Source organism: Python bivittatus, unplaced genomic scaffold (genome assembly GCF_059951505.1).
Source record: "Python bivittatus isolate LINGU-HERP-01145 unplaced genomic scaffold, Pbiv_v1 ctg000480_np1212, whole genome shotgun sequence".
Taxonomy (NCBI): Eukaryota; Metazoa; Chordata; class Lepidosauria; order Squamata; family Pythonidae; genus Python; species Python bivittatus.
This window is the reverse complement of record NW_028277075.1, coordinates 14,761,971-14,780,746: the sequence shown is the minus strand read 5'-3', so window position 1 is coordinate 14,780,746 and position 18,776 is coordinate 14,761,971. Positions and strand designations below refer to the sequence as shown.

Genomic DNA, 18,776 nt, shown 5'->3' with positions numbered 1-18,776 from the left:
CCTACTTCCTCAGGTGCTCAAAAACAAGTTGCAGTGTGAGCTAACAAATATTTTATTTTTCACATTTCCATCCTACATGTAGAACAAGACAAGAATTATGGCATATTAAATGTATTTCATACATTTGCATGATTTATAATTGGGATAAATGCATCACAAAATCAAGCTAACTATTTCTGTGCAACTTGACAAATTCAAATCCCAGTTCTGAAGTCCCAGATCAAATCCCAGATCTGAGATTTGATACTTATTAATTTAATGTAAACGTTGATTACAGCAATAATATGGGAATAGAGAGCACCACACAGCACACAAAATCATTTATCATTATTTCATCATTACCTGTATTCTATTTCCAAACTAGCATAATTTCTGTGTATTTGGATTTTGAGGCTCCTCACGCCAAACTGTCTTCTCTGGTTCCTGGAGACCATTTGAGCCTAAACTGCTTTTATTTTGCTCAGAAAAAAGGCTAGCCAATACATGACATTAAAAATACACCATTTGCAATTATTTTTAAAAATGTAAACAAAATTAAGGGACAAGCTGAATTGGGATCAAGGTACCTGGAAAAAAGTAATTTCTTCCACACTATAGACTGAGAATTCTTTCCCAAAGCTAATAATTGCCAAAATGAAGCTTTCCTTTCCTGCCAAAGAGAAACTTTAGAGCAGCTTTTTGTTGTTGCTGTTTACTTTATGAAATTCTAAACACTATCTATCCAATTCAGACCCCCTCACTTCAATGACTGCTGTAAATGTTTAAGAAAAAATGTTTAAAAAACTATAATTATAACTACATGAAGTTATGTGTAGTTTAGTGCTTACATTCACAGATGGTTATCTAAAAGAGTGAGAGAGAACTTGGTACAATGTAAAATGTGATTGTTTAATCAAGGATTTCCTTTTTTTTTTTTTATCTATCTTCTGTCTTGGATAATTTCTTGTTTGCCTTAATGGATAACCCACACTGGGAAATATATGACAACAAAAAGTACCTCTGTGGATTTTGGTAGATTTCAAAGCAGCTTTGGATACATGTCTATGAACATTTGTGGAACGTGATAGAGTTGGGTTTGATGGCCATAACAGATTTCAAAAACTAGTGTTATTAGAGTATTATTTGTTTTTAGGCCATTTTCATAGCTTATCTCACAGGGTTCCATCTTGTCCTTCATAATTTTTATCGCCTGTATCCAAAGAAGAAAACTTGCAGTTCTCAAAATATATGTGTATCCAAGGGCTTCTGGGTACCTTATAATCATAAAACAAATCAATCCAGAGTTCTTACTTGAGACACAAATGTCTCAAATTAGCGTATTTTGGGCATAATGCAGAGACCAAGTCTCTTGAGAAGTCTGTAATCCTGGGAAAGGTAGAAGAAGCAAATGCTTAGCAGTAAAATGGATAGTGATAGGTGCACCATTGAAAGATCTGAAGGGCCAGGTTGGGTACAGATTATCCTGTAGAAGATCTCTCTGTGTGGTCACTAAGAGTAGTCATTGACTTGATGGCACATCAATTTATCAGTTGGAGGGTGAAGTATCATTTGGTGGGGGATTGTGGGGGATCTTGTTTTATTATTCAGTAATTTTGAGTTTCTACCATAAACATTTTATTGCATTGTTGTTTCTTATGGTTATGTTGTGAACTACCAGGAGTCTTTTGACTGCAGTAGTTACAAATTCAATAAACAAAGCCCAGAAAGAAAATGGAAAACAACATAAACCTTTCAATATGGAACCAGTCTGATCATAGTATCACTTACTGATTAGCAACCTAGCAGTTGCATTTTACCTCAGTTAAAACTTTTGGATAATCTTCAAATGCAGGTTCACTCTGAATGAGTTGCAGTACTCTGGACATGATGTAGCTATGGCAGGGATAATTGACAGAATATTGGTTCAAGAACATTCACAACTGGTACATTAAATTTTATTTAGCAAACAAACTACTTGCTACTACAAAGGACATTGAGAATCAAGCAAAACTTTCAAGCAATGAATCTGATATTTCAGGAACAGCACTATTGCTTCAGAATTCATTAAATTCCAATAATTAATCCATGCTTCCAGTTGATTTTCTGGTTTTAATTTCAACATATTCATTAAGTTCTTAATCAAACACAGGCAAGTGTTAGGCTGAAAAAAGCAAGAGAGCTGAGTGTATATTGGCAATATCTTACTCCTAACCTCCAAAATCTCTCTTAGTGGTTTTAAGCAGATATATGATGGGGTACCATAAGCCAGAAGTGGTCAGCCCACAATTTCTTCTGGATATATTTTCATTTATTAATAAATAAAGACTCAGAATGGGATGGGAAGTTCTCTTGCTTGAAATTCAGGAAAGCCACTGTCAGTACAGTATATGTCATAATTGATTAGAAGAATCAGTACCCTGACTCAGCTTAAGCAACATCCTATATTCTGTTGTACCCAACCATTTTTGACAGATCACTTGATTGCACATTTGACAGCCAGTATTTGGAATCCTTATAATGGTTGCTGCACAATCCTGATCCTGCCATGATTTTGGAATTGGCTTTCCCTCAGACCTGATACAAATGTGGCAGGGATCCAAAAATTATCAAAGTTCTGTTTAAATAACCAATAATCAGTCAAGCTATGTAGTGACTAAGGAGTTGAAAAGTTAATATTCCAATATCTATGGCTCCAAGAAAGCATACACATTAATCAGCAGATGTCAATACAAGGCTTCTATCTGCCAAATCATATTCTCCACACTGTTATTTCTTACCTGTTAATGGAAATGCTATATGGGATTTGCTGCATAGCAGTTGATCATGTAAACACTTTTTCTGTAACTCTGGTGTATTTCAGTGGATTGATTGCAAAGTATTTTTCAATGTTTAATTACAAACTGCTTAATTTAATGGCTAATGTAGAATATAAATACATTTTAATTTGTAAATAAAATAGAAGAAAATCCTGTCAACTATATTGATTGGTGATGAGATACATATATGTCACTCTGCTGATTAATATTACACCAGGGTTTCTCAACCAGGGTTCTCTGCAATCCTAGGGTTCCATGAGAGGTCACTAGGGTTCCCTGGGTTCCCAAATTATTTCAAATTTGGGCAACACAGTGATAAGTGGAGACTGAACAAAAATCTAGTTACAGCTCTTTCTGAGCTCTCTGGTAGTGCACTGTAGGACTGTGTCTATTTGGTTGAATCCATCCTTAATTTTTGACATGAGATAGGGGAGACCATTGATAACAGGTGAACACTGTATTCCAGGAAGGGACGAATATGTTGAAGGAAGGGAGGGAGAAGTGCATTTTTCAAGAAATTAATGGACTCTCAGTCTCCCTCTCCCACATCTTTTCCTTGCAGTTTTCCTGTAGTTATTTTATCTGGTTATTTTAAATAAATTTTGTACATGTTTATTCACTCATGTCTGAGGATTCAAAGTTTTTGTTAATAAATTGACAGTCAGTAAAAAAACCCAAGAAGCAAGTTATTTAGGAGCAGAACTAAAGCAAAGGAAAAGTCATGCTTTGGGTAAGAAAGTAATCATGCCAGCATATAAAATAATAGTTGGAACAATGCTAGGACCAAATGCAGTACAAGAAATTGAAAAGGTTCCACTGTCAAACAATAAAATAAATTGGCAGAGTGATTCTGAAGAGGTTTTGTGTGATAAACTGAAGAACAGCAGCTTTTCTATCCAAGATGATGAGTCAACAGATTTCACCAATAAATGTCTTGTTAGGGCATTTGTAAGATTTGTAAATGATGGTGAAATTCAAGAAAACTTTCTGCTGCAAAGAACTACATGAAACATGCAGAGGCCAAGATGCATTTAATGTTTTGTCTTTATATCTGGAAACAAAAAGACTGTCTTGGAGGAACTGTATTGGCATCTCTACTTATGATGCTCTATCAGTGGTTGGCTCAATGAGAAGTTTCGTTTCTCTTGTAAAAGAAAATCCTGATGTTGTCACAACACACTGCTTTTTTTCACAGAGATGTTAGTGTTAAAAACTCTTGGATGATGCTACAAAAATGGTTGACTTTATTAAACAAAGACCAGTTCATTCAAGAATGTTTTTAAAAAACTGTGAAAACTAGGACAAAGAGCACATAAGTCTCCTGTTACACACAGAAATACAGTGGCTGAGCAGAGGAAAGGTTCTCAACAGGGTGTTTGAGCTGAAGGTAGAATTGCAGGAGTATTTTGAAGAAAACAGTATTCCACATTTTGCTGAGTGCTTTGAAGATGGAGAATGTTTGCAGAAACTAGCATACTTAGTGAACATCTTTCATCACATGAACCAGCTGAACAAGTCTCTGCAAGGCACTGGAGAAAATGTTTTGACTTCAAGTGACAAAGTTCTTGGATTTAAAAGAAAACTGAATGTTCAGAAAAATCATGTTGTAAAAGGAAATATTGAAACATTTCCAGTGGTGCTTGGGCTTGAGAGTGAGGAAGGATACCAAAAAGTTTCAAATCTAATTGACAACCACCTGGAAGTACTGCAAAACAAAATTGGTCAGTACTTTCTCTCCCTTTCAACAGCTGAGCCTGAGAACTTCACTTTGAAGGAAGAGGAAGAACTTTGTGAGCTACAGTCTGATCATACACTCAAGATTAGATTCACTGATATGCCCATGGACAAGTTCTGGATTTCTGTGAAAGAAGAGTATCATGCCATTCACAGGAAGGCATTGAAGATTTTGCTGCAGTTTTCAACTTCTTACATATGTGAGCAAGCTTTTTCTTATTTAACAAGCATCAAAAGCAAAGACAGAAATCATCTCATTTCAGTTGAAGATGAAATCCGTGAGTGCTTATTTCAAGTTTGGTCCAGAATTGTGTGCAGAATTTGTGCAGCAAAAAACAAACACAGGTTTCACAGTAAAGAGATAAGTTTCTTATTTTTAGTTTAAGAACACTGTTAATACACATATACAGGTCTACACATGAAACAAGTATAGTAAATTCGTAACTTCTGGCCTATATTTGAGCTTGAATGTGCAAGGGTTACCTGAGGCCTGAAAAATAATTCTTTATTTCTTGGTTCTTTCAGAGTCAAAAGGTTGAGAAAGGCTTTTCTCTGACAAGAGTGAGTTCATATGATAATCTAGGCAAAAAGAAGTCGTTTGGGAAAGTAATATACCACTTTTAGGAGAAAATACAGTAAGATAAACATAAAATCTGAAGAGAGATGCTTTTTCTATTTCGCACTTTGGTTCTTGTTTCCCCCTTATATCCTCTCCCTTCATTGCACGGTACACAGTGGTTCCTTTTGCATATGTTGGTAGACTTACTTTTAAAATCCCTTTTAAAAGTTTCTGAATCTTAACAAAACAAAATTACAGGTGTGTAAAAAGAAAAGATACTTCAAAAACTTGCTTGGAAACATCTTAACAGCATATAAATGTTGCAATAATAATATATTAATAGCAGACCATTCTGTCATGCCCCTCATATTGAAGTACATTCCTTATTTCATAGTCTTGCTTTTCCCTTAGCAACATGCCTTTCTGCAACCTGATAAGAAAAGCAATTCAAAGAGTGATTATAAAAAGCATGTTATTTAACTCATTCAGGCCAACAGTGAAATATCAACTAAAATTGTCTTTACTATGTGTAAATTAGGGTTTGCATTTTAAATGAAAAGCCCCCAACTGTAAAATATTTAAAATAAGCATATTTCAGTTGCAGATAGTCTTATAAATTAAACAGTTTCAGTAAGGAATTCATTTGAAATTGACATGCTTATTTTTAGAAAAGCTAACATGTAAAGAGATTGTTTTATTTTACTGATAAATATAGTCTTTACAGAATTATTCTTCACTGACATTTCCTTCATTGAGTATGATAACAAAGCATAAATCAGGGTCACAAATTCATTCCTACCCCGTGGGAGGGAGGGATTATATGTAAATAATCCTGTTAATAGTAAGCATGGCCTCTAAGCATTTCACACTGCAGTGATTTGGTAAACTGAATTTGAGCAATTAAGATATCAAATGAAACTAATAAAATGATTATTTTAATATTTCTTAATAATTATCATTTGTTTGAAATTAGTGAATATTAAAAAGGCACACTTACTTTGCACAGAAATGCATTGGAGCAGTTCAGTAAATTATTTGATAGTTTCTTGCCATGGCATTTCACTCAAAATTCCTTCCTTAAAATATTGCAACGGTCAATTGGGTGCATGCTAGCTCTGGATTATTAACTTTTGTCAGCTGGAAAGCCTACTTGCCAGATTGGCTGCAGTGCAAAGTTTTATTTATATGTCATTTGCATATGGATTGGCAACAGATCAAAACAATATTCCCTCTCCCCTTTGGTCTTCAAAGTACTGTGGCCATAAATGGCTTATAAATTGCCTATCCTGGAAACTATCACTGTACTTATGTATTTACCTAGTGATTTTGAACATTTTTTATCGCATACTTCTATTCAGATTTCCATGCTGGCTTATAATACAAAATCTTAAAACAATGTAATATTAAAAAGTATAAATCACATCAAGCAAAAATTTAAAACACAATGAAGAGAAATGTATAAGAACTATAAATAATGTTCACATTACAAAAAAACACGCATTGGGCCATTGGGACAGCATGTTATGGGCATTCCTATGAAATGCTGGCCATGTTGGTTGGATCTAATAATAAAACCCATACACCAGAAGGCAAGCAACGTGCTAAGCTGCAGACACTACCACTGCATTTCATTTTTAGAAAATGCCTGAGGGACTCTGTGGAGTCAAGAGGAATTGTTGGAGATATACTTTATGCTTGAAGCTTTTGCTTTGCTGAATATTAACTTCCAGTTCTTTTTGGCTGGTGATGGCCTTTTCCTCTGGATGAAGCTCCTTATTAAGAAAATGCCACATTCTTATTGTCAGTTTCTTCACTTTATAATACCTGGTGACTTTGGTCAGCTGACCCTCAGATTTAGCCAGTCCTGCTGCACTTGGAAACCTTCACTCCCATGTTAATGGATGGAAGCCTAAAAATCTGCTTCAAAAAGTTGCCCTACATGTAATTGGTAGACTCGAGTGGATTACTATAAAAAAAGTAGACCGATTTGTGGAGAATCACTTTATCAGTATATGTCAATAACAGTATATTTCCACTAAAGGTAAGACACAGTGGTGTGCTGGAGGCAGCTCGCAAGAACTGATCGTTAAATTTTCTGGAATTTTGTAAGCTGGTTCAGAGCAGAATTGAGGTGCAACACATAGTGTGCCAATCAGCTGTTTGGTGGCTTGGTGCACGGCGCCGGGAAGCAATGGAGACAGCAGAGCCAGTTGTTATACATTTACCAGCACACTCCTAACAATACATATCCCTCATTGTCTGTTGCAGAGCAAGATTGAGGAGAAAGCAGCTGTCTGTGCTCTGGTAACTTTATAGATACAATACAGGACATGTGCACCACATGTTTCTGAAATTTTATTCTGAATCTTCAGTTAGGGCAGAATACACAAGCCAGAATTGTTTTGATTGGCATTTGATTGGTTGCTATCTGATATGGTCTACTTATTCACCTTTAAAAACTTTACACTTTCTAATTGTACTTTTATGAGCTACATATATTTATGGAACTTTGGTATCCTTAAATGATTATTATTTTAATTGCTTGTAACAATTTTCATACACTACCTTGAATTGGATGGGTGGTTGGATTCAGTATCAATTAAATGAATTACCCTGTGGGTTTTCCAAACCAAGTCTGATTGGTTGCCAGATTAGATGCACACTTGCTTTGATTCAGCATAGGGAGAATTTTAGAACAAAAAGACCACAAGACCCCTAGATCAGGGTTCCTCAACTTCAGCAACTTTAAGATGGGTGGACTTCAACTCCCAGAATTTCCCAGCCAGCAATTCTGGGAGTTGAAGTCCACCCATCTGAAAGTTGCTGAGGTTGAGGAACCCTGCCCTAGATAACCACAGACAGTTTAGGTAATAATTCTTTGCTGTTGAATAACCAAGCTTAGGTTTTTAGTAGCTACTACATCGTTATTGATTTAATTTTATTTGAAATAGGATTGTGGGTGAAAAATAATGTCAGTGGTTATAGAAGCCTACATCCAGCAATCCAAGATGGTAGAGCCAGACCCAATCGTTTCTCTGTTGTGATTGTTCATACTTAGAAATAGTGTTTTTACTTAAGGAGTATTCTGAAAAGATGATTCCTGCTAAACTGGTGCTATCCCTTTTACCTTCTGAGGATTTTATCACCTCATTGCCCCTTGAGATGATATGTCAGCCTCAATTTCCCTTTATTATTGGGCTTCATGCACACAAATACATACATGCTAGATGGAGTGTGCTACTTGCCTCTGCAAGGAGGCTACCAACACAAATTTAAAGTCAAATGATGCCTAATAGCAGCACTGTTCTCCTCCTGGGACTATAGGACTGTACGTGCTTTGCATGTACAAACTCAAAGAGTAGATCTCTTACCCCTAATTTAAAAAAAAACAAAAACCGGGGGATGAGAAAGACTTTTGTCTGAGAGCCACTGCTAGTCAGAAAAAAAAATAGAGCTCAGTGAAAAACAGACTGACCTAGTAGAAAGCAAGGTCCTATTATTGGGAAAGATTATGCTGGCATAGACAAGGCATGTGTATTTATTATGGACTCCCCAATATCATTGAGAGACTAGATTCAGAACTCCAGAAAAGGCCTCATCTGGTCCAGCTCATTCCAAAAGATACTGCAGTCCTACTCAATGTCTAGATCCAAGAGAGATTCAGAAAATTTAAGGCTTGTTCTAGCATAGTCTGCAACCAAAACAGCTGTAATAAGTTTGGTTTGTGTGTTTATTATCACAGTAGAATGAAATTTCAGTATAAGCTACATCTTTATGAGGTGTCAAATTTCATAAAAATCAGGTAAGCAGTGGAATAAGGGGGTTCTCCCTCAAACCCTTTCTTCAACCTTGAGACAGTATAACTGAGTAACTAATCTGTCTGTCACAAACCTTCGAATTCCTCTTAATGAATAATGAAAGAGAGAATATAAAAGTGGAAAAGTCATGATTTGTAAGTCAGGTTGCAATCCAAATATCCACATTTACCTTGAAATTAGCCTTATGATATACAGCAGGACTTCTAAGTTAAGATGATAGCATTTAAGTTTTACTCAGGTTCCCATTTTCTCCCTTCCTTCCTTCCTTCCTTCCTTCCTTCCTTCCTTCCTTCCTTCCATCCATCCATCCATCCATCCATCCATATTTTATTTTGGTAGGGGATAATTTTCTCTGAGTATTAATGCATTTAAGTGTTTTTCTCCTAATATTTATATTTTAATATACTTTTTTATCTAATATGTTTTTGTAGCTATTTCCTGTAACCTAACAGCTTTTCAACTTTGTGTTTACAAAGTCTACAAATGTAACTTGTTACCCATTTCCACATGTGAGTGAAGATGCCTGCCACCTTTCAGTAGTGCCAGTATACACTGCAATTATTTTATGATTTATGAGAATATTGATAGGATAATTTAATAGCACAGAACTTCGTAAGTACATGTTTATTTTTAAAGCAACAATTAAATAGGTCCAGTCCTGTCTAGAGCAATATAGTTTTGAAAAAACAAAGTGTGCTGCATTCACAGATATAATCAACTGATTGGTGTAATGGGAGTTTCTCTCTATATATATACTTTGTTGTATCTTTCATTCATCATTGTTTTACTTTTTATGTATCTGTGGTTTGTTTTTACTATGTTGTACTTCACCCAGAGTCATAAGTTTGGAGCAATTTACAAATATAGTAAATAAATAATCAGTGAAAAGCAAAGTTCTTACTTAATTTTAGGTAGGGATCTTCCAATAGCATGCAGCCTGGCAACATGCCATTGCATGCATATTTCATGTAGGATTGCATTCAGAATGTTGTATTTTAAAAAAAAAAAATTAACTTCCTTTTGTAGGCTTGAACTGTGAGCTTGTGTTCCAGCCAACTTTTCTTAACGCAGATCATCAACTTTTTGGGTCAATTAATGGTATGGGTTTGAAAAGCTAGTTACAGCTACACTACATATTCTAATCAAATGAATTTTGCTTCAGTGTCTGCGTGATCTAATAAAAATGCAATTTTTATTTGTCAATTGATATATGTGTTGCATGAAAGAATACATACAATCTTCAGTATCAGGGATAAACAGATGCTTTAGTATTCATAAAATAAGTCTCAAGTTTTCAACTTTTTAGGACTGATTGATGTACTGCATTTATAATAGATTCTAGATAGAAGAAGAAATGCTTACATTAATGTCTCTTCTTCCACTATCCCTCTGCTTTTGCCCCATAGGTGGAACTGACAGGCAGCAGTGTGTTTGACTATGTCCATCCTGGAGACCACGTGGAGATGGCTGAACAGCTGGGCATGAAACTTCCCCCAGGGCGAGGCCTACTCTCGCAGGGCACAGCAGAGGATGGAGCCAGTTCAGCATCTTCATCTTCTCAGTCTGAGACCCCTGAGCCAGGTGGGAATTACAATCACAATGAGTAGGTTGGTGGGCAGGACCTTAACCAAATAATTGAGCTCAAGTTGCTGGTGTAAAAAGACTATGAATAGGTTTAATTGTATTTAACCATTCAGGGCAGCTTTCAGTTCTAAGCAGTAATTAAATAAGGAAGAGGTTTGAAAATAAAGAGACATTTTAATAAGTATAATAGCAAAGCTCTAATTTTAGTTGAACAATGCATACAGAAAGTACCAGTTGATGTAGTTTCTCTTTCAAATTATTGAAAAGGTTCAGGTTTCGTATCTCATTTCTTTTATTGTTGCAAGAATTAAAAGTAATGTATTTATTTATTATTCAGAAAAATCTCTGAATAAGCTTTATGAATATGAGCTTGTGAAGAATGAAAAGTCTTGGGGACTTGTAGAGTTCTTAGTTCTTATTTTTTAACATCAGAAGGTACTTGAAAGATGTGAACAGATAAATTAAGGCTAAAAAGAAAACAGTAATGGCTACATTTTAAACTGCCTTTCCACCCTCAGTATTTAATTAGATCAATTGTATAGAGGAATGAACAGAGGTGACATTCCTCATTGGAATTCCTCCCAGGCCTCTTATAGACTTTGCATTCTGAATGTTCCCATTTTCATTGTGTTGTACTGATGATAATTTAAGTATTAGGGGAAAATCCATTTATAAATTAAACAAAATGACTTGATATCCATCAGTCCCCTAGTTCATCAAGCTGTTCAAACACGAGGAAGATTGGCTGGTCGGCCTGGGTCTTCCGAGAGCTCTGGTAATTAGATCTGCGAAGGATTTATTCTTTGCTGATTGGGGCTTTAAATTAATTGAAGTTCCACATTTGTGGTTTTGTCCTTTTTGTACTTTTTTAGAGGAGATATTTCATATTCTTGTGTGGCGGAGTGCTTGGCCAAGCAGCAGTAGTTTAAATGTTAATTTTTCTCATGAGAAGTTTAAGATTTTTAATGAAGTACAAAGGCTGATTTGAAGCCTTTTATTTGCTTACTTGGGAAATTATTTTTCTACTATTTAAAGATGTTTGTACTGTACTTGATCTGTTGTTTTGAAGCAAGCTCATAAGACAAAAGTATTTTATTAGTGATCATTTATAAAGAACAGTAAACTAACGTTTCTGTGTTGAGTATCAGAACAACCAGAAAAATAATAGTGTATTTTTAAATAGAAGCCTTTCCAGATAGAAAACTGGATTTTTTCGGGGTGGGGGGGTGGTTATACAAACAATAAATATGAAGATATAAGAACAGATAAAATTAAATTTGTATTTCAGTCATATGCATGTGTCCTCAAAAGTCTACTGAATTCAATGCTGCTTACTTTCAAGTAAAGTGATATAAGATGTTAACCACAGACAATATTTAAGAGGGCTAAACATTTAATTTGCCAAGCCATCTGGAAGAAAATGCAATAGGTATAATCAAATTATGCCTGGCTATTGTGATTTTTTTTTTTTAACATTCTTTTTTCACTGTGATTTCCTTTGGAGAACAAGAAAAATTAGTTATAAACATTGGTTTCACTCTTCTGACTATGTTGGTTCAGTAATCTATGTGCAGATTTTTCAGGGTTTTGTAATTTTAGCAGAGAACTAAAATTGTATTATCTATAAGTGTAGCATCTTCCTGCAATATAAATTCAGGCTGATCTTCCTCTATGCTAGGATCTCAGTTCAAGATATATTTCCTCCAATCCCCAGAATTTACATGGGTCCCAGAAATTCCTTAAGAGCAAGTGGGATTTTAATCTTACCTGGCCTTTTAGTGTCCCCCCCGCCCCACAAAAAAATTCCACTTTCATAGAATTTCTCTTGATCAATAGCACAACAGAGTATTATTTCCTGTTATTAGACAGGTAAATGTGCATGTTCTGGAGTCTTTGTGAGTACTGAAGACAGAACAAATATGGTCTGTAATATTGTGTGGAAGTAATTCCCATTATTTCCATGGAAATTGCATTCATTAAGCAAGGATTAGAACTGCAGTCGAAGTGTTTCTTAACTGAAACAAACTTGAATGAAGCTCCACAATTATTATGGTACAAGAAATATAACAGCAATTATTGTAATTCTTCATAAAAATAGTATTGAAATGTTTCTTATAAAACTGAAGGGCAAGAAATTTTCCACTGGTGGGAACTCTCATGTTGTCCCAGCTACTTGACACTTCATTTTGATCTGTGATTCACACGTGGTTTTCTATTCAGAAACTTCTGTAACCCCAGCCCCCATACATACCATTCAACTAAGTGGGTCTCCTGCCAAACTTTTTCAGTTTCTTTTTGATTGTCACAATGTTAACCCATTCATCCTTGAACTGATTTTTCTTCTGCTATCATTTTTTTAAAACTTTTACTTCTTGTTTTCCCCTCTCATTTTTCTTCAAACTCCTTGATTTCTTCATTCAAATATCATGTTGGCCTATCACAGTCATTTGATGTTATGGTTTTGAAGTCCCACTTTGCAAATGGCAGTGTTGTGGAAGCAAATTCCCACCTATTTTGTCTTTTCCATCTTGGTAAAAATTATGCATCAGGTACTTTTAAATACTGCTAGGTGTTTACTAAACAGTCTTGTTACAATTGTTTTTGTTTTTGAGACATTTGCCGAGAGTGATATTTAAGGGTGGCAAATTTCAGAATTATTGCACCCCCTCATCATCTTCCATGTGATGGAGTTCTCTGACTCTGGGAATAAAAATGAATGCTTTCAAAATACTGCAGAACAAGAACAGATGGACATTTTTGTGGTATCAAAATTGCATCCTTCACATTAAATCAAATTAGAAAGTAGATCAAAACCAATTAGGAGGCTCTGCCTTAACTAATAAATGATTATTAATAATATTAAATGATAATAATAAATGGTCCAGTTTCCAAGATTCTGTAACTAACACTTTCTTTCTAAAACTGTGAGAATCTTGCTTTCTTGATTGGGAACTGCTCTAATGGGCTTAACATTCTAATTGACTTTCTTATCTCTTCGGGAGATCAGCTGAATCTCCACTGCCTACAGAGTATTCTCAGGTATCTGCTTCACCATTATCAGTAATTCAAACCAGGGCAAAAAGAAAAAAAATGGAAAAAGGGCCTTTCCGATACTGGTTCCAGCAGCATCAAATTTCTCCCCTTCTCTGAATCTGCTTCCACTATTAATGGCCTTGTCAGTGTATACTGTCCGATCATCATTGGCTCCTTTCCATTCCCAGAAATTTATCTTGGGAATGGAAATTCAGATCCTCCTTGAGATCTACTCTTCCATGGCACCCTCTTTTCCATCAGAATAGTTGAAGCATTTACTCCTTGCCAGTCTTAAGATTGCCAAGATCGGAGTTGGCTACCTCAAGCCCAATCTGTTTTCGAAGAACATTTTTTCCCAGATTAGATTGCTTCTATGTCATCCCTTCTTCTTCTGCAGAACACTGATTTTCTCAACATTAACCCTTTAATAGCCCTGATCAATGGACCCATATTTCTTGAAATAACCCATTACATGTTTTGACCTTTGACTTCATATTCCTCTTAAACTTTATCATCTAATCATGCCTTGGGCTAATCAGATGACAGACAGCTTTTGCAGCTGTCATTCTCTCCTTTGCAGGACTTGTCTCCTCCAAGATGCTTCTGTGATGATCTTCCAGCCTGCTTTCCAAAGATGGCTGTCTTCCCCTCAGTCAGTTAGGCCCACATACCCTGAGGCCACTCACCATCAGAATTTCTTCGCTCCCATTGAGGCAAAGGACCCACCTTGTTTGTCCCAGAAGAGATTGTGCTAGCCTCTCTGAACCAGACAATTATGCCTTTGATGTCTCTCTAATCTAGGCAATACTGCCTTCAACATCATCACCCAATGTTGAGTTTGGGGACCAAGTCCCCAGCTCCCATTCCAAAGATCTCCAGACTGGCAGGTTAACACATTGTCTTGACCTTGAAGCTAAGCTGAGAAACCCCAATATACCAGTTAGTCCAAGACACTACAACTTCACCAGCCTGATTTCTAATTCTTCCAATGGCACCAAACAGAGAGTCCTAGGCAAGGCCTGCTTTTATATCACAGAGTTTTTGCTGTGTTGAGAATCTTTCAAAGTAAAGGAAGAGGGAAGCCATATCTTATAACAACATCCACTGTCTCTTATGTTATAGTGAAGACATCACAGTCAGCCTCACACTATAACCAGTATTTGGTACACCAGAACAAAGAGGGCAGAAAACTGGGCAGTGTTGAATGCAAGTTGTAGTTTTCAGGGCTCCCTCCCTCCATAGTGCCATCTGTCAACCATGTATGGCAAAATGCCATAATTTTTTGTGAGTTTAGAGACTCCCATTTCTTCCTCATTTGCCAAAGGAGAAACGACCAGCAGTCCAAATTTTTCAAACAAAAGCAGCATGTTTTCCCACATCTGACTCCATGACCAGGCTGTTCAGGTTCTATTGTAGAATTCCATTATGGTCTGTTACATAAACAAACAAAGTAGCGCAACATCCAGTTCTCTTCTAGTCTTTATGTTATGGATTTGGCATTGATGTACTGTATCTATCACTTTGCATTGATCCTGACAATCCTTATGCCTGGAAGTGATACCTCCATCACCTAACTCAGGAGTATCAGTTTTGTCATCTAGTAATGGCTCTCATCAGATCCCACTGGGACAACCTCAAAGTTGATCTAGTTCCATCATGGGATAACAGGGAATGCCTAACCATTCTCTCTATGACCCCTTCCTTTCTTCTAGGAATGTCTCTGTGTTTTACAGGTCACTGTCCATTCCTTTGCTGGCACAAACAGAGAGTCCTAGTGAAGATCAGTATGGATTCAAACAACTACATTCTCATCACACCTTTGTGACCTCAACAGCCATAGTTCAACTTCTTGGTCTTTCTTGCTTATTAGGAGTACCTTTGCCTTTCAAGTCAAACTGACTTTCTCTTCTCCTACCAAAAACAAGTCTTCCTGTGGAATTAAATGGAGGCCTTTGCCTGGGAACAGTAGTGTAATTTATACAAAAGCAATACTGTACAATCAATATGGTATCTCTAGGCTTTGAAAAAGCAAATCATGGCTCTTCCTTCAATAATGAGGGAATACTCACTGGTAGCAAAAATGCAGCTGTGATAATTTGCAAGATGCAGAAAACACTAGCTGTGTTGAACTGTCTTTATGCCATCTTTGAATCTATTTGTCTAAGATACATTAATTAATATCTTTGAAACTAAATCTGAAAATGCAAAGCATGTCTCCCAGCAGACAGTCACTTTTCCAAATAAACATATAATGTAATTCTTTCCTAACAATATTCTTATAAAGCCAAACGTTGTGGTTTGAGATGTAAATTATATACTCTATATCTATATCTATCGATAGATAGACAGACAGATAGATAGATCCATTCTTTTTTTTTTTAATTATATGTCTCTTTAAAACTTAGTGCATACTGTGAATATAGTGCTCCTTATATAAATCCCTGAGAAGGATTCTCATTTTACTCAATCTAATAGTATTGCATTGACAAAGAACAAAGTAGGGTGCTACATTTAGCTAAATACTTTTCACCAGCAGAAAAATCTGATACAAATCACAAAAAAAGTTAAGGTCATCTTTTTAAAAAGCTCCTTACATTCCTTAAAAGCTAAAAGACCCTTAACTAGAATTTCTTATCTTAATAGCACAAAAATATGTTTTTGAAGTTTGCTGTTCAGGGCATTATTATCTCTTTAACTGTGTTAAGAGACAATGTTAAAAAAAAATAGTGCATGTGTAATTTGAGAAGATGGGGAAGGATATCACCATATTATTATGAAAATGAAAAGACTACTAGGTATGGAATTTTTCAGAAGCCTTGATGTGTTCAGTGTACCATTACTAAATGACTGAAATCTAAATAACATTTGGCATTATAATAGAAGGAAGTAAGTGACTAAGCTAACCTAAGAAGCAGTGATACCGCACTATAATAAGAAGTATGTTTCTTCAAGCAGACAATTCTTTGATTGTCTTGTTTTAAATCAGCTGGGAGACACTCAAAAGAGGCTTTACCAAAAAGAAAAAAAAATGTGGTGGACATAAAATGAAAAGACCTAAGACCATGCTGAGATGGGCAAAGATTGATCCATGCAAATAACTTTACTTACAGAAAGTACTTGAAATGTCACCCTCTATGTCATCAATTTTTTTTTATCAAATAAACAGTTTTTTTTAATCTAAAACCTGAACAATACAAAAGATTGCCCATTTAGTGCATGATATTTGAACATTCAGATGTAGAATCTCTCCAGCAGATTCCCCGGACAATTTAAGCTTGGAACCTCTAGACCATTCTGACTGAATGGTTAATTTACTTTCTGCATATCTGCTTGTGTCTTTTCATTACTTTTAATGGTTCTGCAGGCTTGGGATTATGATTGCTGTACTCTCCTTTTAATAAATTCATTGTAGCTGTTGTTAAGTGCTCAGTAAATGAAAAACCAGCCATTTTCAAAGACACTGAATAAAAAAAAAGGGAAATATATGTCATATTACTGAGGAATTAGACCAGCAGTTGTTAAGATTTTTAATGCAGCATTTCTATTTGCATAGTATTATTAAATTTATATATAATTTCTATAGCTTGTAGAACTGTAGAACAGCATGTTTTTTGTCAGGAGTGGTATAGTTCAGCAATGTCTGTGTGAACTGAGTCAAGGCAAGGGATTATTGGAGCTTATCAAAAGGTTAAGAACTCTTAAAACTAGAAATCAACATTGCAACCTTGCAAAATATATCAGAGAATACTTAGTTGAAGAATAATTATACTGTCATGTTCGTATCATGGAATCTTTCCCTATAATCTACAGCATTTTCCATATAGTTTACAGCAAGTTCTTGGAGGAAAAGACAAGAAGTTTACATGGCAAATGTGGATCCAATATGGTATAAATGAGGCTCAAGGTAGTTCAAAATGTCAAAAGCATGCTTAGCTCTTTGGTGAGAAAATGCTACGGCTGATATGACTGACTGATTATATTTCTGATCACACAAGAATGTAAAGATACATCACAGACAAATAATAATACATTCAATACATACAGAGCAATGTATCTCATTGCAGAAGGTCTCAAAAGTCAGATTGTCACGAGGGCCACACGAGGACCAGTTCATTAGCCCAATGGCTGCAACACTGAAGCGTTTCCATACACTGATGCAAAAGTCTCTAGGGAGTCAAACATGAAGAGTATCGCAGTATGCCATTAAATGCCAATGTGTTAAATACAAACAAATTTACTATGAGGCAGAACTACTTTTCCACCATTTCTCTTTAGCCATTTAACTGGCAGCATTTTTCATTAACCAGAATGCCAATATTTGGTTTGGTTATGTTGTTGAATACCAATATTATATCCTTGAACTTAATCATCTGAAACTTGGCAGGACTTATCCCCTCAGAAGAGGCAACTATGCCTGAAAATTATTCCCAGTTCTGCCAAGAAAGAAAAATGATACAGTATTGGCAGTTTGCAAAGGAAAAAAAAAGTTTTGTCTTTAATTTGGCATGTGTCACCCTCTCATAAAAGGTTATAATGCCTACAAATTTAGCTCAATTTCAGATTAGCATTACTTAAAAGCTAGCTACAAATGATTAAATAAATACGTTCTGTCACACAGAAAAAAATGCAATTGCCATTTGTTTTCCAGTTAATAATTCATGGGGAAGCACGGCGGTTTGGGATTTTTGTAGGGCCATAATGGATGAAAAGTGGCCAGCCTGAGGCAAAAACTGGAATTATTACCCTCGTTGGGGATGGAGAGGAATAATTTGGTGCCCTTAATGCATGGAAGGGAATAGACCAGTGCTTTTCAAACTTGGCAACTTGAAGATATGTGGACTTCAACTCCCAGAATTCTGTGAGTTGAAGTCCTCACATCTTGAAGTTGCCAAATTTGAAAAATACTGAAGTAGACCACCATTGCACTATCACCACCTCAATTCAGATATAGTTCTTAGGTGAGGAAGTCTTGGGTGGAGAAATCTGCAGAGGATGTAGCAGCTTCTTCACCACAGCCCCAAATGGCACAGAGCAACTTGCAGAAGCTGCAGTAGAAGGCCACCTTTGTTCCTCCTGCTTGGGCAGGGATGTTTTGCCCTCCTTTGCACTGGAACATGCCCTCGTCCTATCAATCTGAGCAATGCTGAACTTGCCTAACTCTCCCTGCTGCCCCTCCTTCTGGCTGGGGTGGGTGAAGGGAAGCAGCTGAAAAGGAGGAAGCTACTGATAGCAAGGGAGGGGAGAGTAGGCATT

General features: G+C 36.1%; 1 protein-coding gene across 9 annotated transcripts in view; it reads left to right on the top strand.

The window, feature by feature from the left end:
* NPAS3 (neuronal PAS domain protein 3) overlaps positions 1-18,776 on the top strand; it is a 758,559-nt gene that overhangs the window by 641,515 nt on the left and 98,268 nt on the right. For all 9 annotated transcript variants that reach the window (XM_088145380.1, XM_088145381.1, XM_088145379.1 and 6 more), the window contains one exon: positions 10,313-10,487. In XM_088145380.1, the coding sequence (XP_088001506.1) occupies positions 10,313-10,487 (175 nt within the window). The remainder of the gene's footprint in view (positions 1-10,312; positions 10,488-18,776) is intronic.